The sequence below is a fragment of the Prionailurus bengalensis genome, chromosome D3 (assembly GCF_016509475.1).
Source record: "Prionailurus bengalensis isolate Pbe53 chromosome D3, Fcat_Pben_1.1_paternal_pri, whole genome shotgun sequence".
Lineage (NCBI taxonomy): Eukaryota > Metazoa > Chordata > Mammalia > Carnivora > Felidae > Prionailurus > Prionailurus bengalensis.
Window position 1 is genome coordinate 29,570,821 of NC_057356.1, and position 25,672 is coordinate 29,596,492.

At 48.9% G+C, this 25,672-nt stretch overlaps 2 protein-coding genes across 5 annotated transcripts in view; both read left to right on the plus strand.

Annotated features, from left to right (window-relative positions):
• The first annotated feature begins 1,090 nt into the window (after positions 1-1,090).
• LOC122470513 lies at positions 1,091-10,875 on the plus strand. 2 transcript variants are annotated; one of them, XM_043558215.1, is made up of 7 exons: positions 1,091-1,191; positions 1,350-1,602; positions 1,801-1,924; positions 4,182-4,396; positions 5,051-5,121; positions 5,369-5,473; positions 10,643-10,875. In XM_043558215.1, the coding sequence occupies exons 2-7, from the start codon at positions 1,381-1,383 to the stop codon at positions 10,815-10,817; spliced, it is 912 nt and encodes a 303-aa protein (XP_043414150.1). In that variant the 5' UTR covers positions 1,091-1,191; positions 1,350-1,380; the 3' UTR covers positions 10,818-10,875. The 2 variants fall into 2 exon arrangements, with proteins under 2 accessions (XP_043414150.1, XP_043414151.1); XM_043558216.1 differs by having other exon boundaries at positions 1,350-1,545.
• A 1,574-nt stretch (positions 10,876-12,449) lies between these two features.
• PPIL2 (peptidylprolyl isomerase like 2) overlaps positions 12,450-25,672 on the plus strand; it is a 30,435-nt gene continuing 17,212 nt past the window's right edge. For 2 of the 3 annotated variants that reach the window (XM_043558218.1, XM_043558217.1), the window contains exons 1-6: positions 12,450-12,606; positions 15,107-15,156; positions 15,945-15,990; positions 18,113-18,175; positions 19,729-19,780; positions 23,753-23,804. In XM_043558218.1, coding sequence (XP_043414153.1) covers positions 12,575-12,606; positions 15,107-15,156; positions 15,945-15,990; positions 18,113-18,175; positions 19,729-19,780; positions 23,753-23,804 — 295 coding nt within the window. In that variant the 5' untranslated portion in view covers positions 12,450-12,574. The remainder of the gene's footprint in view (positions 12,607-15,106; positions 15,157-15,944; positions 15,991-18,112; positions 18,176-19,728; positions 19,781-23,752; positions 23,805-25,672) is intronic. The other variant, XM_043558219.1, reaches the window with a different exon arrangement.

Sequence of the window (25,672 nt, forward strand, 5' to 3'; positions counted from 1 at the left end):
GGATGCTTCTGCTGTTTATAAAAAGGCACATACTACATATTTCAAAGTAAAGTCTCATTTTAAGTTACACAGGGTCAGGAAGCAGGATGAAGATTTGAACCCAGGTGTATCTAAGTCTATTTGTCCTCCTAGGCTAGAACATTTTTCCTCCTTGGTTGTTTCTATCTTGCTCCCTGACCTCAAAGCAGGAGGAAGTGAGGGCCCGATGTTGGGGACAGCAGAGCCTAGAGGGTTGGTGGCTTGGTGGTGGGAGGTGAAAATTGTCTAGACTTATCAGGTACACTCCATGGATTGTTGGGGGTGAAGGGCGGTGGAGGTGATAGGAAGGAAGCAATCCAGGGTGCACCCCCCTGTTAGTGGTTGGGGTGGATGGTGGTGTCATCGCTGACCAAGTAGGAGAGGAGAAAATAAGGTTTGGGGTTGGGAGAGAAGAACCTATATGCCAATCTTATGTGTGCAGCATGAGATGCCCCCAAAACTTCCCCATCGGACACTTGGATGTGGTTCTGGAACTCAAGGAAGGTCTGAGCCTGAGATATAAGTTAGGGTTAGTTAAGTCAGCCCTGAGTTGGAACCTCAGAGTGGGCTAAATTGTCCAAGATGGTACCATGAAGATAGGACCTTCTTGAACCCATAAGGAGCAGCTAGATGCTGAAGAGGCAACATAAAGTATTGAGCAAAGTAACACAAAGTATTAAGTTATACAGGGGAAGAGAGAAGATAGAAGCTGGGGAGGGGTGGGTGGATTTGATGCTGGAGAGTAAATCAGGAGTGGAAGAGTGAAGTCTGGGGCAGATGAGTCAGGGGCTGAGTGAAGTCCTTGGGGTGTTGTCTACAGACCGCAAGGAGAGATGGTGAGCTGTCGCAATAAGGAGGAGTGAGGGCCTAAAAAAGAGTTTGGGTGCGGACCATGTTCTCTGCGTGCCATGGCCCGCTCCCTCATCAAGTCTTGCGGGACCCCATCAGGACCAGCGTTCCGCCGCGCGCGCGCGCGCGCGCGCGTGAGTGTTCGCCCCGTCGAAGGCGCCAGAGCGCATGCCCAGAGCAGCGGGCATTGTCACGTGCGTCCCCCTCGCGCGGATTGGCCCCCTGCTAGAGAGCTCCAGGGGGATTGGCCAGAACGGTCGGGGCGGTGGCTGCGGCTCGCGGAGAGAGGCTGCGTAGGCTCGGCGGCTGTGGGAAAGAGAGCAGGTGGGTCCCGGCGGTCCCCGCCCCTACTGGCCCCGGCCAGCCCTCGGCGACCGATCCCGGGCCCTCGGGAGCTGCCCCTCTCTCCTGGCCCGAGGCGGGTGGGAGTCGGCGCGCCTGGAGCCTCGGTGGCCCCGCCCCGACGACCGCTCCGCCCCCAGGCCACCCGAGCCAGCCCGCAGCGCCTTTCGGATGGAGGTCCTTGACGAGTTCGACAGCGAGTTCTCCCAGAGCGTGACCTTCTGCCAGCTCATCTCCGAGGAGGACTTCGAGAGGCAGGCGGCCACCTACACGGAGCGCGCGCTGCGCCGCCTCTTTCGCAGCATCGACCGCAACCCCGCGCTGGCCGAGAGGGTGGTGCGCAAGGGCAAGCTGGCCGAATACGAGGGGCGCGGGCTCCTCTCCTTCCTCTGGGTGCGAGTCCGTCGGCGGGGCTTCGGGGGATGGGGCGGGGCTCTGAAGACTGGAGGTTTGGAGCGGGTGTGGGGAGGGCCGTCGGGCGTAGGTGGAGCTGCAGGGTAGGGTCTTCCAGGAGGCCCAGCGTGGGGAGTGCTGTAGGCAGCTGTGTCACCTCTCCCGCTTCTTCCTGCCCTGCCTCTCCCCTTGTTGTAGGCGAAGTTTTTCTGTGCAGTCCAGGGGGAGCTGAATTGTTGCAACAGCATGGGTGCCCTGGAAATGCACCAGCGCCTGGAACAGCTGAAGAGGAGCATCCACCGCGTGCACCTCTACTCCCAGGGTGAGGGTCAGTCTCTGCCAGCACACCTGACTTAGGATCCCTGATCCCTGATCCTGTGCTTGGTACGTTTTCGATTGTTTGGTGTTTATTTTTTGAGTCTTTATTATGAAAACGAACATAAACAAAACTGGAGACTGCAGTGAACACTCAGATACTGGTCTCCCTTCAGCTTCTGCAATTCTCCCCATCTTGCCATGCTTGCTTCATCCCCCCTTTTCTTTTTCTGGAGCATTTTAGGGGAAATCTCAGACATCATTGTATTCTTCAATACTTTAGAATGCTTTTTTAGATATTACAAAAAGACATTTTGTGGGGCGCCTGGGTGGCTCAGTTGAGTGTGTCTTCCGCCCAGGTCATGATGTCATAGCTCGTGGGGTTGAGCCCCAAGTCAGGCTCTGTGCTGACAGCTCAGAGCCTGGAGCCTGCTCTGGATTGCGTGTCTCCCTCTCTCTCTGCCCCTCCCCTGCTCATGCTCTGTCTCTCAAAAATGAGTAAACATTTAAATTTTTTTAAAAAAAGATATTTTGTAATCACAGTGTTACCCCAGACATAATTGACAACAGTTCCATAATATTAGCTGATACTTAGGTTGGTGTTCAGCCTCTGACTTTCCATTATTAGGATGGCTATATACTTTGTGTCCACATTAGGACATTTGTGAGAGTGAAATGGAAGGGGCCACTTTAATGACCACACAGGGATGGCAAATGAGTATAGTGGCCACATCTGTTTAAACCTCTTGAGATGGGATGCCCTCACTTTTGTCCCCCCTGCCATCAACTTGAAGAACTGCGTTGTCCTTTGGGGTAATCCACTTAATGGGTTTATATCTGTTGTTATGGCTCATTGGTGTTGTTTGTTTTATTCTCCTCTGCCTGTGTGTGTGTGTGTGTGTGTGTGTGTGTCTGTGTGTGTGTGTGTCTGTGTGTTTAAGTTTATTTATTTTGAGACAGAAACAGTGCACACAAGCAGGGAAGGGGCAGAGAGAAGGAGAGACAGACTCCTAAGCAGGCTCCCTGCTGTCAGCACAGAGCCCAATGCGGGGCTTGAACTCACAAACTGTGAGATATGACCTGAGCTGAGATCAAGAGTCTGACTCTTAACCGACTGTGCCACCCAGGCAGCCCATTCTGCCTGTATGTCTTGGACAGTCGTTCTAAAGCCTTGATTAGATTTGGGTTCAGTTCTTTCAGTGCATTTGTCTTCAGTGATAGACTACCTAGCGGTGGAGCTGCTTGCTTCATTATGTTAGGAAGCCTGGCTCACCTGGGGGTCCTACTTTCCATGATGGTAAGTGTGAGTGCTCCACGTCACCATTTCATCCCAACCCATGGCATATGTAGCTCCTACCATAGTCTCCCAAGGTAGTGTTGATCCTATTTATCCTCATTTTATGAAAGAGAGCATAGAAGCCCAGGGAGGGTAGCCAACTATGTGACAACAATGTCACATAGTAAGTAGTAGAATCTGGAATTGAACTCAGGCTTCGGTTGCTCTGAGGCTCAGGCTCTTAGCTCTGGGTCAGTGCTCTTTGGTGGTGGTGATCAGCATTCTAGATGAGCCGTTCTAATGGGTTGTATGAGGCACTTGTTCACACCCACTTTGCTGGTTTCCTATAACTCTGAACAGTAGAAATAGCCAGACTTGTTGAATATAGGAGGAAAACCTAATACAGAAAGAGGAGAGGGGGTAGGCCTGAGGGTCCTGCTTCTCAAAGATTCCCTCCCTGAGCCCACCTCTGTAAGACCTTGTACATATGGGTTTCCTTACAGAAAAAGGAGCCTTTGCACACCCTTAGGATGGCCCTGGGGCTGGGTGTAGTTGGTGAGCTTACTGTCCAGAGCCTGGATACCTCATGAAGGTGCTGGCAGACTCAGGAGCTTTCCACAGTGCTTGGGCATAGGTGGAAGACTGACTTGCCTAGGGCAAGCCAAGCCCTCGTTGGTGGTGATACTCTGTCACTTCCCCTGAAATTCTGGCCTTGGAGTCAGACAGTTGGGGTATGGATCCTGCCTGTGCCTTGTATACTTGGAGCTTACAGTTATATCTGTAAGAGAGACAAAAATACCTTTTCCCCATGGGATAGTTATGGGCTGATGAGATGGTACATGTTGGTGCCTGTCAACAGTGGCTCTAGGCATTATCATGTGGTCCCTTTTGGGGGAGGAACCTTGTGAAGACCCTATACTACTGTTGGGCTCCCACTCTATCCTGTTCTGGCTGTGGGGTAGGCACTCACTGGTCCCTTTTGTCACAGATGCCAAGAAGAAGAGAAGAAAGCCAAAACTGAAGAAACCAGAACCCATCCTTTTGCAAGACCGGTCCACCTCCCCATGCCTGCCACCAACCGTGCTGCCACCTCCACCACTGCCATCCACTGCTACTACCATGGCCTCCATGGTGGCCTCATCACCCTCTGTCTACACTATGCCTAGGGTCTTTGGCCCCTTCCCTCCTCTGCCCAGCAAGTCGGTCAGTGAGCGCATCCCCCACTCATGTGGTCCCAGGAAGGGCAGCCTCTGCCCCTCGCTCAGAACCACCCCAGTGGTTCTCCTGGGCCCACAGCAGTGGCTCTCAGAACTTTGTTTTTAAGTGGCAGAACTCTATCTGCAGGCACTATCTTGGGTGGAATGGTGACGGATAAAGCAGATGAAAAGGGGTCTGCTCTTGTTGAAGGGTTGGAGGCACAGAGTTTTACCTGCTGTGCTTCAGCTGAGTGAGGCAGTCCCCAAAACACTGGGCAGAATTCTGGGGTGCCCAAAGGACAGGTGGAGAACCATGGCTGCCCCCCAATGTCTCCAGCCCCACACCTGCCTCGCCTCATGGGTGGTGTTCTTGCCACTCTCTAGGTGCCTCTGCAGTGTGCCTTCCTATCTGCCTGTCCCTGCTAATCTCCCCTTATCCCGCACTCTCACTCCAGGCAGACCCCCATCCTCTGTCAGTTCCCAGCCCCCATCACATTCTCTGTTACCCTAACACCAAGCTCGAGGTGGGCACTGAGGATGACCCTGACGTATTTGTCAAATGAAGGACAGTCATGTACTTCCCCTGGTTCCTGTATAAGGTGTTTTTTTTTTCTCAGCGAGGCCCCCAAACTTGTCCTAAGATTTTGTTTCTATACCGCAGATAGAGAAGTTGGAAGTTACAAGGTCCGAAGTGAAATTAAACTGGGCTGGCCTGTCATCGAACCCAAAGAGGTGGAATTTAAACTTGGGGCAAATGAAAAAGGAGTGTTTTGGGTAGCTTGTGTGCCAACACTCGGTTGCCATTTCTTCCCTACCTTGTTAATCCTCACAATAATCCTGAGGGGTTGTTATTCCCATTTAATAGGGAAGGAATCGAGGCTCGGGTCTGCTCTGTGTATAGACATGTGCAATGAGGCTGGGAAGGGCCTGCCTGGGAGGAGCCCAGAGCTGATGTTACCCTCTCCGCTCTGTCTTGCAGCCACATGGTTGATCTGACCCCCTTGGTCCTCAACCCTGGAGGCTTCCATTTCTCGTACTTGGCTGGAAACAGTGCACATCAGCTTCATTGCCCTGGCTACCCCTGGTAAGCATGCCTCTGACACCATCCTGGCTTGCCTGGCTTGATGGCATCATGGCAGTGTGCATGAGGGCCAGAAAAACGTTCTGTATGATAGTCCTTTGCGTTTCATGAAAAGACCCTAATGTAATAGGGTGCTGGAAAAGTCACTCCCCCTTCCTAGTGTTTATAATGGCAAGAATCAGAAACAAGCAGCTCAGAGAGCCACTAGAAACAATTCTGTCAACTGTGGGCAGCCCTAAGGTTTATAGACCTGTGTCTTGCAAAGCAGGGATTTACTGAATATGGTTGTTGGTTTGTTTTTTAGTCGCCTGTTTTTTCCACTTAGGGTGTTGTTAAGTATTTCCCATGTCATTCCATGGAGTGTTATTTCAAAGTATATAGTTAAACTGACCACTTCATTGCTTCAGATGACATAAAAAAAAAATACTGTTTTTTAGAGGAGTTTTAGATTCACAGCAAACTGACAAAGTACTGAGAGCTCCCCTCTACCCCCTGTCCCTACACAGGCACCCCCACTATCAACATTCCCCACCTTAAATTGATGAACCTACCATGCCACATCATTATCACCCAGAAGTCATATGTTTGGGCTCACTCCTGGTGTTGTACATTTGGACGAATGTATAATGACATGTGTCCAACATTATAGTATCATACAGAATAGTTTCATTGTCCTCAAAATCCTCTGTGCCCCTCCCTCTCCTGTAACCCCTGACAACCACTGATCTTTTTATTGTCTCCACAGTTTTGCCTTTTCCGGAATGTCATATACTTGGAATCCTACAGTATGTGGCCTTTCCAGATTGGCTTCTTTCACTTAGTAATACTCACTTTTAAATTTCCTCCATGTCTTTTCATGGCTTGATAGCTCCTTTCTTTTTAGCACTGAATAACATTCTATTGTCTGGATGTACTGTGGTTTATTTATCCATTCATCTACCGAAAGACTGATTCCAAATTCTGGTAATTATGAGTAAAGCTGCTATACACATAGATGTGCAGGTTTTTTACAGACATAAGTTTTCAACTCTTTCACCAAGGAGCATGATTGCTGATCACATGGTGATAATATGTTCAGTTTTGAAGAAACTACCAGTGTAGCTATAGCATTGTGTATTCCCACTAGCAATGAGTGAGAATTCAGATGGCTTCTTTTGTAAGAAACCTACGCAGTTCTATAAAGCTGATTCTAAATTTAGTTGATGGAAAGTTTATCCAAGATGACACCCAAAGAGTAAGCAAACCTTTAAAAATATTTTTGGCATACTTAGTAATGAAAGATGTACACATTAAGGTTGCTAGCATGTATGTTATATACCTGTCAAAAAGCCCAAAGTAGAGAATCCTGTGCTATCGAGGCTGTAGGCAGAGACTCATTTTTGCTGTGAAAATAATATAAAATGGCTTTATTCTTTTTTTTTTTAATTTTTTAAAATCTTTATTTATTTTTGAGAGAGAGAGAGACAGAGCAAGAGCGGGGGAGGGGCAGAGAGAGAGGGAGACACAGAATCTGAAGCAGGCTCCAGGCTCTGAGCTGTCAGCACAGAGCCCAATGCGGGGCTCGAACTCACGGACCATGAGATCATGACCTGAGACGAAGTCGGACGTTTAACCGACTAAGCCACCCAGGCGCCCCTATTCTTTTTTTTTTTTTTAAGATTTTATTTTTAAATAATCTCTACACCTAATGTGGGGCTCGAGCTCACAACCCGGAGATCAAGAGTTGCATTCTCCACCGACAAAGCCAGCCAGGCACCCCTGTTTTAATTCTTTTAAAAATTCTTTTTTTGGGGGGGGGGGTGCCTGGGTGGCTCGGTTGAGCATCTGACTCTGGCTCAGGTCATGACCTCATGGTTCATGGACTCAAGCCCCACATTGGGCTCTCCACTGTCAGCATGGAGCCCGCTTTGGATCCTCTGACCCCCTCTCTGTGCCTCCCTTGCTTACATTCTCTCTCACAAATAAATACTTAAATAAATTAAAAAAAAATTTTTTTAAGTTTTTTTATTTTGAGGGAGAGAGTGTGGAGGAGGGGCAGAGAGAGAGAGAGAGGGAGTGAGAAAGAGAATCCCAAGCAGGTTCTGCACTATCAACCTAGAGCCCAATGTGGGGCTCGAACCCACAAACTCTGAGATCACGACCTTAGCCTAAATCAACGTTCGGATGCTTAACTGACAGCACCCAGGTGCTCCTAAAAATTCTTTTATTGAGATAACTTACATAGTATCATATAAATTCACCCAGTTACAGTGTCAACTTAAGTGGCTTTTTGTATGTTCACATTTGTGAAGCCATCACCATAATCCAATTTTAGAACATTTCCATCATGCCAAATAGGAGAGAGTGAAAAAACAACCCATAGGAGAAAATATTTGTAAATCATCAAAATCCCATTCTAAAAATTGGGCAGAGGACTTGAATAGACATTTCTTCTAAGAAGACCTACAACATGGCCAATAAACACAGGAAAAGATGCTCCACATCATTAGACATCAGGGAAATGCAAGTGAAAACCACAGTGAACTACTACTTCCCACCTACTTCCATCAAAAAGACAGACTAAAGGGGCACCTGGATGACTCAGTTGGTTAAGCTTCCAACTCTTGATTTCGGCTCAGGTCATGATCCCACAGTTCTTGGGTTTGAACCCTGAGCTGGGCTCCATGCTGACAGTGTGGAGCCTGCTTGGGATTCATCCTCTCTCTCTCCCTCCCTCCCTCTCTCTCTCTGCCCCTCCACCCCCTCAAAATAAATAAATAAATAAGCTTTAAAAAATAAAATAAATTTAAAAAGACAATGACAAGTGTTGATGAGGATGTGGAGAGATTGGAATCTCTAGTGTGTGGCTGGTGGGAGTGTAAAAGGGTGTAGCCACCATGGAAAAAGGGTATGGTGGTTCCTCAAAACACTAAACAGAATTACCATATGACCCAGTAATTCCACTTGTAGGTATATGCCTGAAAGAATTGCAGTGGAGACTCAAACAGATACTTGTATATGAGTGTTCATAGCTCCAGTATTGACAGTGGCTAAAAGGAGAAAATAAGCCAGGTGTACCCAAGATGAACAAAATGTGGTCTATCCATATAATAGAATGTTGAAATAAGTGAGATAAGCCAGAACAAAAGGACAGGTTATTGTCTGGTTCCCATTACATGAAGTATCTAGAGTAGGCAGAATTCTAAAGACAAAGTAGGTGAGAAGTTACCAGGGCCTGGGAGAAGGAGATGAGTTGTTGCTTAATTGGTACAGTTTCTGTTTGGGATGATGAAAAAGTCCTGGAGATACATAATGATGATGGTCACCACAACACTGTGAATGTGTATAATGCCACTGAATGGTACACATAGAAATGGTTAAAATGGTAAATTTTGTGCATATTTTACTACAATAAAAAAAAGGAAAAACTCTAGCACCACTAAGCTGTCACCCCCAGTTCTTCTCTCCCCCATCCCGAGGCAACCACTAACATTTCTCTGTGGATTTGCCTATTCTGGACATTTCATATAAATGAAACCATACAACAACATGGTCTCTGGTGACTGGCTGCTTTCACTCAGGATAACATTTACAAGGTTCATCCATGTTCTAGCATGTGTCAGTTCTGAATTTCCTGCTTTTTAAATTTCTTTTTTAAGACTTAATTTTTTTAGAGCAGTTTTAGGTTTACAACAAAATTGAGAGGAAGGTACAGAAATTTCCTCCATGTCCCCTGCCCCCACACATGAATACCCTCTCTTATTGTCAATATCCCCCACCAGAGTGGTGCGTTTATTAACAACTGATGAACCTATATTGACACTTCAGCGTCACCCAAAAGTCCATAGTTTATACTGGGGTTCCTTTTTGGTGGTGTACATTCTATGGGTTGACTTTTTTTTATGGTTGAACAATATTATTCCACTGTGTAGATATGCCACATTTTATCTGTCAGTTCATCAGTTGATGGGCATTTGGGTTGTTTCCATTTTTGGCTCTTATGAATAATACTGTTATGAACATTTCTGTGCAAGTTTCTGTGAGGACATAGTTTTCAGTTTTCTTGGGCACACTCTTTATAAATATTTTTTTTATTTTTGAGAAAGATAAGAGTGTGAGCAGTGGAGGCACAGAGAGAGGGAGAGTCTCACGCAGGCTCCGTGTAGAGTCCAAAGTGGGGCTTGAACTCACAAAACTGTGAGGTCATGACCTGAGCCGAAATCAAGAGTTAGACGTTTAACTGGCTGAGCCACCCAGGCACCCCTTCTTTGGTATAGTCTTAAAAGTGGAATTGCTGGGTCATATGGTAAATATATTTTGAAGGACTGCCAAAGACACAAGTCTGTTATCAGACGTAGGATCTGCAAAATATTTCCTCATATTATGTGGGTTATCTTCTCTCTTTCTCAGGTCTTTTTGGATCACCAAAGTTTAAGGTTAGTCTTTTGAGAGGCAGTTTATCAAAATATCAGGAGCCATAGACGTTCTCATATTCTTTGCTCTGGTATTTTCAATTCTGGGAGAGTTTCAATTCAAGGAGATGATTAAGGGAAAGAAAAAAGCAACTGTGTACAAAAGTGTTTATGGCAGTGTAAAAGGAGAAAAAATGGAAACAGCTTAAATGTGCATTCACAGAATTATGGAATATTATGCAGACATAAAATTATGAACATGGTTAAACCTGATTATGTAGATTCATGAATTATGTGTAAGTGGAAACAATAAGCTATCCAATCAGATCATCCTACCTCCTGGTAGGATGGAAGAGTAGGAAGGTGACTGACTGCCGAGTGATGGAGAAGGGGTTGCCGGCAATCACTTGTGCAGTGTTGTTATGATGCAAAATGTAGAAGCAAGGCATTGTTGGCATTATCAGATCCTCACAGAATTGTGGGGCCATGCACCAGGGCTGGGCCATCATCAGAACTTAAACAGCTGCAGAATGGTCTGCTGCATGGTGTCCATGGTTCCTTTAGCCATTCTTTGATGGATGTTTGATTGTTTCCAGGCTTTCATAATCACCAACATTGCTGTGATGAACAGCCTGGAACAAAACATCCATGGGAGAGCATTATGGAAGTAGAAATGTATTGAAGGCCATCCCACAGCCTTAAGTTTTGTCATGCGTACTTCTGATGGCTCTGTGTGCCGGTATCCCACCTCATGGACATGTGTTGGCTGTCTCCTGCACAGGACCTTGGCCTGTAGTGGCTCCCCCAACACCAAGGAGACACCATCCCCTCCTGTGAAGACTTCCATCTTCACCCCGCCTGTCTTGCTCAAGTTCCAGCCTGTGCCAAGACCCAAAGATGACTCTGAGAATGACCCTAGCAGCACGGAGTCTGTGCCCCACAAGAGGGGTCCGTAACCTCTTTCCTACAGACCACGGCCAGATCAATGAATAAAGTTCCCATGGAGGTGCCTTACTTGTGCTGGGCTCCCTAAAGGCTGTGCAGTCCCTTGGGCTTCGTCCTGCTGGAAGAGTTTGTCAGAATAGTGCAAGCCAGAGGCCCTTTAGTCTGAGCCTGCATACAGTAATTGTTCAGGTCAGTGCTACTGTGAAGTCCCCTTGCTTGTTCTCTAACTTGGGAATTTAGCCATGGCACTTTGAAAGAGAAATGAGTGAGGAGACAGCACTGCCCTTCTCTACAGTGACTCTGTGGCCCCTTTGAGCTTCACTTGACCTCACTGAATTGCAGTTCCATCATTTTTTCCTACACCTGGGCTCTAAACTCAAGCCTTATCTGGGTGCAGGTTTAGAAACAGTGATCTGTTCCCTCCCTGGAGGAAAATAAGCTGGCATGTTAGTTTCCAACTTGGCACCTCCCTAAGGAATTTCAGAGACGTGACTCTTGTTGTTGCTTTACACACCAGCCTTAGAGTCAAACCTGCATGTGAGACATGAGCCCTCACAAAATGCTTAATGACTGTTGGACATTAGCAGATACTTGTTGAACCCTTGTGTATGCTCCACACCTTGCTTGGGACTGGAGATAATAAACCAAGCAGTTGGTGTCCCTGCTCTTAAGGAGCTTAGATCCTATCCTCCTGTGTGTGTGTGTGTGTGTGTGTGTGTGTGTGTGACTGTATGTGTAACCAGTGTATCCAATTAATAACAGGGTTATAAATTGTGATAAGCCCTAAGGAAGCTGAGTTGGACATGTATGCAGTGGGTGGTCAGGGAAGATCTCTCTGAGGAGGTGACATGTTGAAACTTAGAAAAACATAAGGAGGCAGCCATGAAATGAGAAAGGGCAAGGACCACTGGCTCTGGGTGACTAGATAGCGGTACAGTTGTGGCAAGGGGAGCCTATGCGGAGGGGGAGGGAGGGTGGGGAGGTGGAGAATTCTGTTTTGATCACACATGTTAAATTTGAGATCAATGGTACCTAAAATAGAGGTCAGGAATCTGGAGTGCTGGCCATTTAATGATGTGAGTCAAGAGATATGAGTGGTATTTAAAGCCACAAGCCTGGGAAAGATCACCAGGTGCTTGTGTGTAGACGGAGGCCCGGGGCTTAGGCTGGGGCACACAAACACAGTGATCTGGCCGCAGGAAGAGTCCGTAGGAGAGATGAGTGAGAGCTTTGGACTCTCGGGCTTAATGGCTACTTGCCCCTAAGCCTCCCAGGAGAGGGCTGGAGGTGGTGGGGACTGAATGGGAGAACGGGTAGACAGCGAATGTGGACGTAGGTTTGGAGACATCTGCAGTGGAAGGAAGCAGAGATGAGAGACAGGCTGGTGAGACTTAAGGTGGACTTTTAAAAAAATCTGAGAAACCAGGTCAAACCAGGGCAGGCTTGAGCGGGGGGATGGAAAGGAGAAAAGGTCTAGAGAGAGCCTTCTCTGTTCGCCTGAGGAAGTGGGGCTTCGAGGCCCCTCGGCCCCCAGCAGGAGGCAAACCCTACCACAGACTGCCCAGGTGCCCAAGGACTGGGTGCACCGACTGGGCATGCGCACTTGGCACCAGGCGCCACTGTTCGCGCATGCCCTGCGCCCACTTCCGGGGCGGGTCTGCAGGACCCGGAAGTCGTTAGGGAACTCGGCCGAGAAGTCGGCTTCTAAATCGTTTGCTGTCGTTTTTCCTCACTCGCTGGTCCTGGCACTGCTACCGCTCCCGCCGCCATGGGGAAACGGCAGCATCAGAAGGACAAGATGTAAGTTGAACCGCAGCCGGAAGCGCGGCCCCACTCGGCCTCAGTGCCCACCTGTCCCGCAGTCCGCGCCGCCCTTCTTCCCTCTCTCAGAGCTGGTTCCCAGAGCCACTCTTAAATGCCGTTTCGTCTCGGAAGCCTTTGTCTCCTCCAAGGCAGGGGAATTACCCCGACCGCCGAGGTCTCCCGGGTTTCTTGGTACTAACACCGTCAGTGCTTCTGAGCGCGGCCTTCCTACCGCGTCGGCGCCGTGCGAGCCCCGGCCCCTCGGCTCCTCGGCTCCTCGGCTTTTGCCCTGGAACGCCCCATCTCCACTCTCGAATTCTGCCCCTAATCAGCCCCTCTTTCTCCTCCACCTCCAGTCTTCCTGTGTGCCGTTCATTGGCTTACACACATCCGGAATCTTCCATTTTAAAACAAACCAGCCTTGCCCCGTGCTCCTCTCCTGCCACCGTGGTTTTTTTTTTTTTTTTTTTTTTTCTTCCGAACAAGGCGTCAAAGACCTGTGTCTACTTGCTGTTTTCTGCTGTTTCTTGAAACCGCTCCAGTCAGGCTTTTCTCCCCAGCACTATTCCTGTCAGGATCCTAGTAACTTCTCTGTTGCTAAATCTAGTGGTCAATTCCCAGTTCTCGTTTTGTTGGGCTTGTCAATAGCGTGTGACACGGTTGACCACCTTGCTCCCTCTGAGGCCCTTCTTTGATATCTGAGACCCCATATGCCCTTTTCCATTTGTTTTCCATCTGTCTCAATGGCCTCTCTCAGTCTCCTTTGCTGGGTCTTTCTCCCACTCTCTCAGACTTCATACGTCCATGTCCCCTACGTTTCTTCTCCCTTTACATTCTCCCTGGTCATCTCTCATCTTGCAGTGGTCAACTGCTTACTTGATATCTCCAGTTGGAGGTTTGATAGACATCTCACATTTACTTACAAAAAATTTTTTTAATGTTTTTATTTATTTTTAAGACAGTGAGAGAGAGAGAGAGAGACAGAGCACCAGTGGGAGAGGGGCAGAGAGAGAGGGAGTCACAGACTCTGAAGCAGGCTCCAGGCTCAGAGCTGTCAGCACAGAGCCCGATGTGGGGCTCCAACTCACAAGCCGGGAGAGATCGTGACCTGAGCTGAAGTCAGAGACTCAAACGACTGAGCCACCTAGGTGTCCTGACATCTCACATTTAATATGTTCCCCCCTCATTTTCCCTATCTCAGTGGTCATACTGCTACTTAGTTTACACAGGTCAGAAGTCTGGGAGTTAGCCTTGGTGCCTCTTTCCTGAGGCTCTCTCCTCCCCCTGTTCATCAGTACATCCTGTGGCTCATCCAGGAAGTAAATGTGGAATAGGAAGGCACTCACTAATCCACCAAACCCCTCAGTAGGTGGAGTGTATTTCATCTCCTTTGACATTTTTATTTATTTATTTATTTTTTATTAAAAAAAAAATTTTTTTTTAATCTTTATTTTTGAGACAGAGAGAGACAGAGCATGAACGGGGGAGGAGCAGAGAGCGAGGGAGACACAGAATCAGAAGCAGGCTCCAGGCTCTGAGCCATCAGCCCAGAGCCCGACGTGGGGCTCGAACTCATGGGCTGCGAGATCGTGACCTGAGCTGAAGTCGGACGCTTAACCGACTGAGCCACCCAGGCGCCCCTATTTTTTTATTTTTTATTTTTATTAAAAAAAATTTTTTTTAACGTTTATTTATTTTTGATACAGAGACAGAGCATGAACGTGGTGGGGGGGGGGGGTTGGTCAGAGAGAGAGGGAGACAGAGAATCTGAAACAGGCTTCAGGCTCTGAGCAGTCAGCACAGAGCCCGACACGGGGCTCAAACTCACGGACAGTGAGATTGTGACCTGAGCCGAAGTTGGACGCTTAACCGACTGAGCCACCCAGGCACCCCTCCTTTGACATTTTTAGATGCCTCCTGATTGGTTTTCTGTTGCCTCTCTTGCTTGTCCCTCTATACACAGCTACCGGAGTGATGCTTTGAGGACTTATGTTAGAGCATGTCAGGGCCCTACTCAGAACCCTCCAGCCGCTTTCCATACCGCTTAAAGTAGATCCACAGCCATCACACAGCTTGTGGGGCCCCTTGTGATCCAACTGCTAGCCTTCTTCACCTGCTGCCACATGCCCCCATGCACACTCTTCTTCAGTGACTTCACCCTTTTCTGAAGACACACCAGCTTTTTCTGTGTCAGGACGTTTATATGGGATAAGCTTGCTTGGTCCCTCTGCCTAGAAAGCTCTTCCTGCACATCTTCACATGGCTTGCTCCTTTGCATCATCAAGCCTTCTGTTAAATTCTGTTCATTTCCTTCAGAGCAGAGCAGGAATGTTTGTATTTGCTTACTAGTTTGTGTATGTCTGTGTTGCATCTCACACATTATAGGTGTTTAATAAGCATTTGCTGAATGAGTGAAATGATTTAATCATCAGTTACTTCTAGAGACTGTTCTCTTTATAAAGGGGGGTGGTAATAAGATTCTCTGTCTCTTCTTCAGGTACATTACCTGTGCTGAATACACCCACTTCTATGGTGGCAAGAAACCAGGTAAGGCATGAAATCTTTCTGTTTTCCTTGATGTGTGTGTGTGTGTGTGTGTGTGTGTGTGTGTGTGTGTGTGGCGGGGCGGGGCGGGGGGTGGGTGTTGTAATTAAGGGATGATGTTTTTACTACACAATGAGACTATAAAAATTAACAATGAACAAGAACACAAAGTGTAGCAGACAAATGGGTTGAGAACACAGATGATTCACAAAACAAGATGAAATAAAAAGAGCACATTCTCATAATTGTTGACCGGGGTAAAACCAGCACAGGATTCTTGGAAAGCAAAGCCAGGCCCCACAGCAAGGGTATTAGGATTATGGGAGAAACCCAACCCCAGCGGCTTACGCAAGTATGTCATTTTTTCTCTAAGTTCTTTCTTGATGTATTCCATGTGTCCTACCTATTGAAAGGTTTTTAATCCACAGCAGTTTTTGCACTAGGTAATTCACATGAACTTTTTCTTATTTATTTATTTAATTTATTTTTTAAATATTTGTTTATTTTTGAGAAAGAGAGAGCACTAGTGGGGGAGGGGCAGAGAGAGAGGGAGACATGGAATTCGAAGCAGGTTCCAGGCTCCAAGCTGTCAGCACAGAGCCCGATGTGGGGCTCGAACCCACGAACTTCGAGATTATGACCTGAGCTGAAGTCAGATGCTTAACTGACTGAGTCACCCAGGTGCCCCCACATGAACTTTTTCTTAACATGGAATTGAATTGTTGGTAGGAACACATACATGAAGTGTTTTACAGAATAAACTTTCCATCTTTTATTTTCATCTTAAACAGATATCCCACAAGCAAATTTTCGTCGCTTACCTTTTGATCACTGCAGGTAAGAGTTTTGAGTGTTTATCTTTCCCTCCTAGTTGTTTTCTGTTACTTAATGACATGTTTTGACAGTGAATATGATTTTTGGGGATGCAGATGTGGGTTCTGTCTGTGTTCTCCTGTCTAGATCTTCCTTGAACTGAGAGAAGATGACCTAACAATGATAAGAACTAATATTTCTGTTCATTCGGTGTCTATGTATTTGCATTTTTTCTTCCAGCTTCTTTCTTGCCTTCCAAGGTAGGTAGACTCTGTTGTTTAGCCTACTTTACAGGTGAGAGGATTAATGTTTAGAAGTGGGAAGTCCCTCACCCATGTGTCACATCCAGGAAGTGATGCCATTGAGGCTTGGACCTGGTGGCCTGACTCCGGGCCCATGTCTTTCATGCTTTACTTTTGGTCCACAGTCTAAGCAGTAACAGCAGCAGCAACAGTCATGATACTGTGAACCCCTTCCCCCTTCCCTGCGAGCACAGGTTATTGGTGAGGATGAGGAGGGACCCAGCTGCAGAGCCACTCAGATGCTTCTTCCCACTGTGGTTGGTATGTGTATGAACAGGTGTGTCTGCTGGAGAAGTGGGGCTAAGATTAATGAACCCCAAGACATTGGGGCTTTGGGGATTGGGCAGGTCCACTGGTCCGTTTGGGCCTGAGTTTCTCCAAGCTCAAGCTGTGGTCATCCTTGCCCTGGACACATGCTGTGTGTGTGTGTGTGTGTGTGTCCCATTGGGCATGATGAGCTTAAGAACTGACAAAGCTCTACTAGTGATCCCAGCACCCTGATTGGGGCAGGTCAGCCAGACACCATAGGGCGAGAAGGGTGCAGGGAAGGCCAGGGATGCAGCCACTGGGTCGGCTCCGAGAGGCTCCCATGTAGCGCTGAGTGAGGGCTTTTCCCTTCTCATAGCACTTGCTCAGGGAGGGTCAGCAAGTGAGACCCAGGCTTCATTGGTTGGATTTCTCCCCACCCCCACCAAGTTTTGTCATCACCTTCATGGGAATGTAGTATGCTTCAGAGTGGGTATGAATGGATTTTATGGAAATATTTTGGTCCTTGGTTTCCAGTTCCTCCAAGAGGTCTCTCTAAGCTGTGTTTCATCTACTTTTTAACTACCTTGGGTTCTGGGTAAAAATGTGCTTTGAGAATATGCCCTTCAAGGCCCATTTGGGAGAAGATGAATGTGCAGTGTCTTGCCGTTTGGAGCTTGCTTTGGTGCTGGGTCGTGTTCTCATCAGTCCCCTGCAGCACCAGGATCACCACTGGGTTAGAGCAGTGGTTGGGCCAGAGGGGGAGGTGGTGAGGTTGCCCCATGGGAGCTTTCTGGGGCAGCATCTGGGGAGGTGATGCCATTGCCACCAGGCGGTCCAGGTCCAGAGGACTGGCCTGTGCCATCTGGGTGACCGAGGTGCAAACAAGCCAGGTCAACCAGGGCTCTTGATGGCTAGTGATGGAAACCTCATGCAAGAAAAAAGGGTATTGATATAAAGAAGCTCACCAGGTACTGTCTCCCCTCATCTGTGGGCTCTCCTTTTCCAAAGCCAACCCTCCTGAGGTGGCAAATGGCTTGTGGCAGTCTGGATCTCTGCACACCCCTCTACCCCCATATCCATGTATTAGAACTTACCCAGGGCTCCTAGGGCATCGGCTGTTGCCTGAGTCACGTGCCTGTCCCTTGGAAATGTTGGGCAACTGTGTGCACACTCTGGTCAGGAGCAGGCAGGGCACCCCCAGATCACAATAGCTCCACAGAGTCTCTTGGGATGCGAGAGGGTAGTTTTCAGTAGAAAAGTATGGCCTGCCTGCTATGTGAGGTTTTGGGGAGTCCCAAACCCAAACCCCCAACCTCTTTGGGGCTTGAATGTGATCACGTGTGTGTTATATGACACAGTAGAGAGTGTGGGGAGAACCAGGCTTTTGTCATTCCAGGGACCCTTGCCTTGTATTTATTGGTTTGTGTGGGGAGCTTCTGAGGGTCAGGGCTGTGGGGTCACCTCTGTACTGGCACCCAGCCCCCGCTGGGCAGAGGAGCACTGGTATTGTTGCAGGAATGAGGGAAGGAGGGAGGAGCAAAGGGAGAAGTCACGGGAATCACTGTATGACTTGGAGTGACTCTGTCCTTTCTTAGTCTCTCTCTGCAGCCCTTCGTCTACCCAGTCTGCACCCCCGAAGGAGTCGTCTTTGACTTGCTGTGAGTTTGCCCTCGACTTTTGAGCTAACAAAAGGGGTGAGGTTGTTGACACCCACTCAGCAAGGGGGTATGGGACCAGCTGGAGGGTTTGTGTCTTCAGGCCGTGCCACGCCAGGCCATACTGAAGTCTTGGCAACCTCGGGACCTGAGTGGGCCTCTTGGGGACCCAGGAGGGACTTCCAGGGCCTTAGGGATGAGACAGCAGTGCTGCTGTGACCCCTGGGCAGGCAACCTTGCTGGCAGATGCTGCTGTCCCTGCCTGGGGTGGCATTGACCTCTCTACACACGTGGGGGGGGTGGGGAGGTAGTGTTCTAATTGGCCTACCTATCCTGCTTTGGAATGTTAACAAACTGAGTACTTTCCACTTTATGAAAGTAGAGCCATAATTTAGGTACATACTTTCCCAGTGCTGTATTTTGAAGCATGTTGCTTAGTCTTTTTTTTTTTTTTAATGTTTATTTATTTTTTGAGAGAGAGAGAGAGAGAGATTGAGAGCGCGCCAGCAGGAGAGGGGCAGAGAGAGAGAGGGACACTCAGAATCTGAAGCAGGCTCCAGGCTCTGAGCTTTCGGCACAGAGCCTGATGTGGGGCTCGAACCCACCAACCCTGAGATCATGACCTGAGCCAAAGTTGGACGCTTAGCTGACTGAGCCACTCAGGCACCCCAATGTTTAATTTTTCAGAGACAGAGACAGAGACAGACAGAGGGCGAGCAGGGGAGGAGCAGAGAGAGAGGGAGACACAGAATCTGAAACAGGCTCCAGGCTCTGAGCTGTCAGCAGAGACCCAGATGTGGGGCTCAAACTCATGAACCATGAGAACATGATGCTTGAGGTCTTATGTTCCAACATAAACCAGCTTCTAAAGCTTTCCTGTGTTTTAGTCTCCTTTTAGAAAATGTGGAAAATACTTACCGTAATCACACTGTCAAGGATAACCATTGTCAGTACTTACATTCCTCTTTTTCTGTGAGGTTATTTATGGCAACATGGTTGAGGTAATACTGCAAGGATAGTTCTGAATCCATTTTTCACTCAGTTGTGTCATTCAGAGTTCTCTGGAAGTACACTTTGTGTTGTTGTTATTTTTATTTTTAAGAAAGAGAGGACAAGCGGGGGAGGGGCAGAGAGTGAGGGAGACACAGAATTGAAGCAGGCTCGAACTCACAAGCTGTGATATCATGACCTGAGCCCAAGTCAGAAGCTTAACCAACTGAGCCACCCAGGTGCCCCTGGAAGTATAATTTTTGATGCTGGCTCAGCACCTCATTGCACAGACGTATCAGCATTTATATATGTCTTTTTTTTTTTGCTTGTTTATGTTGTTTATATGTAACCACAATAAAAACCCTGGACATGTGTTGAAGCCAGAAACACTCCCTTGCTTCCTTGGTCAAGGCTGGATGCTCCTCTTCTTGGCTTCTGCTAGCAGAAGTGAAGTAGAGCAAAGCCTGTTCGTAGCCCTCACCTGGACGCAGCCCTCCTAAGCTGTGGCCTCCTCACCAGCCTGCACCTGACTGCCTTACTGACACTGTCTCTTCTCTTCCCTTCAGTAACATCGTCCCTTGGCTTAAGAAGTATGGGACCAACCCCAGCAATGGAGAGGTAGGTGGCCGGGCAGGAGTTTAAGTGATGCCAGTGAATGCTATCCTCTTGTCTGACCTTTTGTTCTGTGGTTTTCATGTACATGCAAGCGCAGTAGAGGACTGTTCACGAGGCATGGTGAGCGGGACTGTCCTCCTCCCCCTTCCCCACATTGTTTCTTTCCAGAAATGTTCCCTACGTGCACACGCATATGCATAAACGTACATCTTCTTTCCTTGGGCCATGGTTGTAATCACAGGCGCGAACTCCTCTGTACTTTCTCTCCCCCCTCCCCCACCCTCGCAGGGTGTTGGAAGACCTGAACATGGGTGCATAGAACCCTGCTGCGTTCTGTGGTGGCTGCATGCGTCCTCCTGTAGGGAGGACATGTGCTGCTGAAGCACATCTGAAGTCCCCTGCTGTTACTAACAGCAGATAGGGACTACCCTTGTGCACGTTTCTTTGGGCACACATGGGAGTGTCCTTCTAGGACGGCTGGGTCACAGGGTGGGAGTATTTTCAGTTTGGGTAGCTACTGGCAAATTGTCCTCCAGAGAAGTTGGAAACGCCTGTTTCTTCATACCCTCAACAGCCATGGATATCATCAATTTTTTAAAAAATTTTTGTTGCCTCAGAGTGAAAACACTTTTTAACTTTTTTTTTTTTTAAGATTTTATTTTTATGTAATCTCTACACCCAGCGTGGGCTTCGAACCCACAACCCTAAGATCACGGGTTTCAGACTCTACTGACAGAGCCAGCCAGGTGCCCCTTAATTTGTATTTTTATCATGAGTTAGGTTAAGCAGGTATTTATATGTCGTGTATACAGGTCCAATGACATGAATTCTGTATTGCTCAGGAAGAGGTTCCCAGAGCCAAGTTCCAGCTTATTCTCCTCTTTTGCCCCCCACTGCACATCTCCATCACAAACCTGTGGTGTTCCTATATTTTACACATTCTGTTGGTCCCTTTTCTTCTGAGAGGTCTCTCTCCTTCCCTCACACTGCAGCCCAGGCCCATTTCTTCATTTCTTCATTTGCATCGTTGCATCCGTTTATTCAGCGTGGTGGTAACCTGTGCTGTGTGCAGGGCCAGTGAGCCGTGAGCTGTGGGGGCAGAGGTATTCACCGACAGGCAGGCTGGGGGTGGGGGGCTTGGGGAACTTCTGGAGCAGCGCAGCGCCGTTGAAGCTGAGACCTGGAGACAGAGGGGGATGGGGAAATGGTGGCAGATAGAGGCACATGGGCGGTGGGGGGAGGCTTGGAGGCCGTGGGAGGAGCGTGAGTTTGTTCTGGGGGGTGGTGCTGGAAGCTGGGCAGGGTTTCAAGCCCAAGCGTGTTGTGATCCTGCCTGTGTTCTAAAGGCCCACTTTGGCTGCCCTGTGGGAAACAGGACTATGTGGAGTCAAGGGTGGAAGGTGGGAAAGCAGCCAGGGAGGGGGCTGTGCACTTGTCTGTGTAAGAGGTGGTATGTGAGTTTGGACCAGGGTGAGGCGGGGGAGGTGGCACAAAGAGGCTGGACCCAAGATGGCTGTGAAGGGTGGGCCTGTGGGACTTGCTGGGCCATCACATCAGGGTCTGTGTGTCCCCAGGGCGGGGGGAGAGCTCAGTAGAAATCTTCAAGTGCAGCCACGTTTTGAGAGGACTGGGTCAGTTAGCACGTTCTGTGCCATGGACAACAGGTGGAACCGGGTGATCCAGCCTGTGCTTGGCGCTCCGGGCCAGTGCAGCTTCGGCAGGAAGGTGGATCCCTTAGAAGCAGAGCCATGGGCAGGGCAGCAGGAGGGAGCTGGGAGCACGGAGTGAGGGTGGGCAGTTGGAGTGGAGGGGGAATGAGGGGGGCCCGCAGGGAGGGTGGGGACTTCTGTGGGACTTTAGAGGACAAGTCAACTCCAGGGTGTCCAAGGGAGGTGTTTGAGGCTAAGAGGTCAACCTGATGAAATATGGACTGTTCAAGGAGGAGGAGTGTGAGGACGAGGTGGGCAGGGTGGGTTCTGGCACGGTGGAGTGGAGAGCTGGCCCAGGGGCCTGGAGTTGGAACCCTGTCTGCTGGGATGAGGTCCCGACCTGACTGAGAAGATAGTAAGCTGAGTGTGGCCCAACTAGTTCTGTGACAGAGACCCTTGAGAACATGCAGAGTGGAGGCCATCGTCAGGGAGGCCCAGGAGGACCTGGCTGCTGTGAGGCTTGAGGGCGAGGTAGTGAGAGGGTGAGCGATGTCACACAACAGTGTCCTGGTTGGCAGCCTGGGACAAGTGAAATGTCACTGGTTCTTTACTTAGCCGAGGTCTTATTACCTGTTTTCTGGAGGCCCTTCTGTGCTATCTGGGCTCCTCTGGCACTTGTGACAGGGTGTAGGGTGCTTTGGGCCCCTTGGATCAAGTGAGTGGCTCCCCTGCCCTTGGATGAGACAGGGCTAGACCAGTGGTGCATGTTCTGGGCCCGGCTGCCCAGAGCCTGTGGACTTTTCTCTCAGGTGGTTGAGGTGCTGCTGGTGGTCTGGCCTCCCTAAGGAGAGTGCTCTCTTTCAGGTGTCTGCTGTGTCCTTCCTCATTTGTTGTCATTTGAAAGTGTGACTGGCAGTGTTTTTCTGTGAGGCTGTCTGCTGGGAGCCACTGTGGGCTTCCAGGGGCTTCCTATGGGGTCTGTGCTGCCTGCCTGTGCCCCGTGCGATTGGCTTGTGTTTGGGGTACATTGCCTTCCCTGACATGAAGGTCACTTCTGCCTCAGTGGAGCATCTGATGTTGGGGCTCCTCTGCTGCTGAGGGTCTGCTTTGTGATGTCAATGGTGTCTTTTAGGCCCCACTCTGCCCCTGACCCCTCTCGTGTTTTCTTGTCCATATGTCCTCTGTCTCCTTCCCAGTGGATATTGTTACTGTGGACATTTTGCTTCTCAGGTGCTTGTCAGGGCCCCCAAAACATGTAGATGTCCTGGGCTTGGCCTCCCGCCAGGAGTTGTATATGGGGTCTCTCTGGGTTGGATCATGTGCCTGGGTCTGAAGGAGGAGGGCTTTCTGATGGGAGCAACCTCAGAGCAGGGACCCTGTTGTCTGTTGTAGAGTCTAATGCTCACCTGCACTGGTGAGAAGGGCCATTGAGTGGCAAAGGAAGGAATGAAACCAGCTGTGGAGGAACAAGTGTGGGCTGGCCAGCAGGCAGTGGCCTCACAAGGCTTCGCATGTGGCCTGGCCACTCAGGAGGGTGAGGACATGGGGGCCTGGCCCAGGGATGCCCACCCAGCGTTTTCTCTGTGCGTTAGGTAGTCAGGGTTGGGCCCACACCAGAGTGGTCAGAGGCTGCCAGGTTGTGGGCCCTCAGGTGCTCCTAGGTGCACAGCCTTGCCTCCCCTTCTGGGGTCTCCACAGCCCCCTTCACTGCCTCCAACCCAGCCCTCCCACACTGGGGCAGCATTTTTCCTCTGGCTGCCTGGACTTTGTTTTATTGTAAAGTTTCCCACAGAAGAGGTAAACTGCAGACAGTGCAGGAACTTTGGAAAATAGAGGATCCCATCACAATCACTCAGCATTTGGGTATATTGATTCCTTTCCCCCCACTTTTTAATATTCTGTTTTAAATAGTCATACAGCAAAATTGTAGGTGCCCACCTCTGTATCCACCACCCAGATAAGAAGAAATACACACATTTTTTAGCTTCAGAAGTAATCAGTGCTCATAATAAAAATGTCTGAACATTTGAGAAGTATAAAACAAATCTCCACACTCAGCCTCCACCTCTAGCTGGGGGTCTGCCCCTGTGAGCAGTTCAGTTTGCCCACTTAGAGCCTGGGTTGTACAGCCCATCTTCTCCAGGTTACTTCTGTGTCCTGGGGGCCTTGGGTCAGCACCTGTGTGGCTTTTCCTCTTGCCTGTAGCTGTAAAGGCTTGCTTGGTCAGAGACCTCCAGTCTCTGCTTCACCTAGCCTCATAGCCTCAGCATTTCTTCACATCAGCCACTTATTCATTATTACTAATTATTAATTATTTTCCTTCTAGAAGCTGGATGGGAGGTCCCTGATCAAGCTGAACTTTGCAAAGAACAACGAAGGTGAGTGATCCCTTTGACACCCAATTCAAAAATTGGCCCACAGACCCCATAGCCCCTGTCTCTCACCAAGATCTCTGCAGAATCCATCATTCCTTTCTGATCAAGCCAGACATGTTTTTTTTCTTTTTTATGTTTATTTATTTTTGAGAGAGAGACAGAGAGAGCATGTGCGAGTGAGGGAGAGGCAGAGAGAGGGAGAGAGGGAGAGAGAAAATCCTAAGCAGACCCCATCATATTGGCACAGAGCCTGACCCGAGGCTCAGTCTCCTGAATCATGAGATCATGACTTGAGCTGAAATCAAGAGTCAGGTGCTTAACTGACTGAGCCACCCCGGCACCCCATCCCAGGCACTTAATTTTTCAAAGATGTAGGGGCATCTGGCTGGCTCAGTCAATGGACAACATGACTCTTGAGTTTAAGCCCCATGTTGGCAGTAGAGGTTACTTAAAATTATAAAATGATTAAAGTAGCAAAGGTTTATATGTACTTTACCCCAATTAAAAAAAAAAAAAGATGTATAATTTTTCCTTAAAGGTCCAAGTTGTTTAAAGCTGGGGGTGGGTGGGATATTTCTTCCCGCAAGGGCAGTGGGGCTGTGAGGGTTGTTGGTGGCCTTTGTGTGTATAGTTGGGTCCTGTGGGCATGGACCCTGTCTGGATGAGGCGCTGGTCTGCTCATCACTGGAACCAGAAGCTGCTCAGACTGAGGCCCAGGGCAGTAGGTATGGGCAGTGTGATGGATTCACCAGGCAGCTCTTAGTCTGGGCTTCTCCTCACCACTGGTTGTAAAGCCCACCCCAGCCCTGGGGTCCTCCTGCTTTATATCTCTCTGCACCCTCAGCCATTCTTTTTTTTGTTTTGTTTTGTTTTTAATGTTTGTTTATTTTTGAGAGAAAGTGCAAGTGGAGAAGGGCAGAAAGAGAGGGACAGAGGATCTGAAGCAGGCTCTGTGCTGACAGCAGTGAGCCCGATGCCGGGCTTGATCTCATGAACCGCGAGATCGTGACCTGAGCCAAAGTTAAATACTCAACGACTGATCCACCCAGGTGCCCCTCCCTCCACCATTCTTATTCATCAGATACCAGAGTTGAGGTGACCCCCACAGGTACCAACCTTGCTCTTGGTTCTTTGTGGGCCTGGCACAGTTCTCTTGGCCCATATAGATGCCATGGTGGGGGTTGTCTCTGCTAACCAGTAACGTACATTTTGGGGAGATGCTGAAACACGTGAAGCTGGGACCGGGCAGTCCTATCTCACCCCAGATCCTGGCTCACAATAGGTGCTAGTTCGCTGTAAATGAGTGAGTGTGCACAGTGCTTTGTGGACAGTCCCTGGAGGTCAGGGACCAGTAGCCAAGTGGTGTAGATCTTCCTCTCTGAGATCAGCTGAGTTAGAGAGGCCCACAGTGTGTCTCTCATTCAGCAAATATTTACTGAGCACCTACCACATGCAGAGAGCAGAATAGGCTACATCCCTTCTGGAATAAAAGCTTCTGGAATGGCAAGGGAGGAAACTGGAAAACAGATCACCTTAGTGTGTCAGATGCTGCTTCTACCACCAACCAAAGTTAAAGATGAAGGAAGAGACTCCTAGGAAAACACTGATAGGATTTGAGTGGGAATCTGATGAAAGAGGAGGCCTGTGGAAATGTGGGGGAAAGCATTCCAGGCAGGGGGCACAGCCAGTGCAAAGGCCCTGAGCAGTCCATTATTGCTGGAATAGTACAAGGGGTGGAAGCAGGGGCTTCAGTCAGAGGGGTTAGGGTTGGGGATGGTGCCGGGCAGTCATGCAGGGTCCAGGCAGCCACAGGACTCTCAGATACCAGCCAGAGAGGAAAAGACAAGTTTGACCTTTCACCTGTTTGTTTT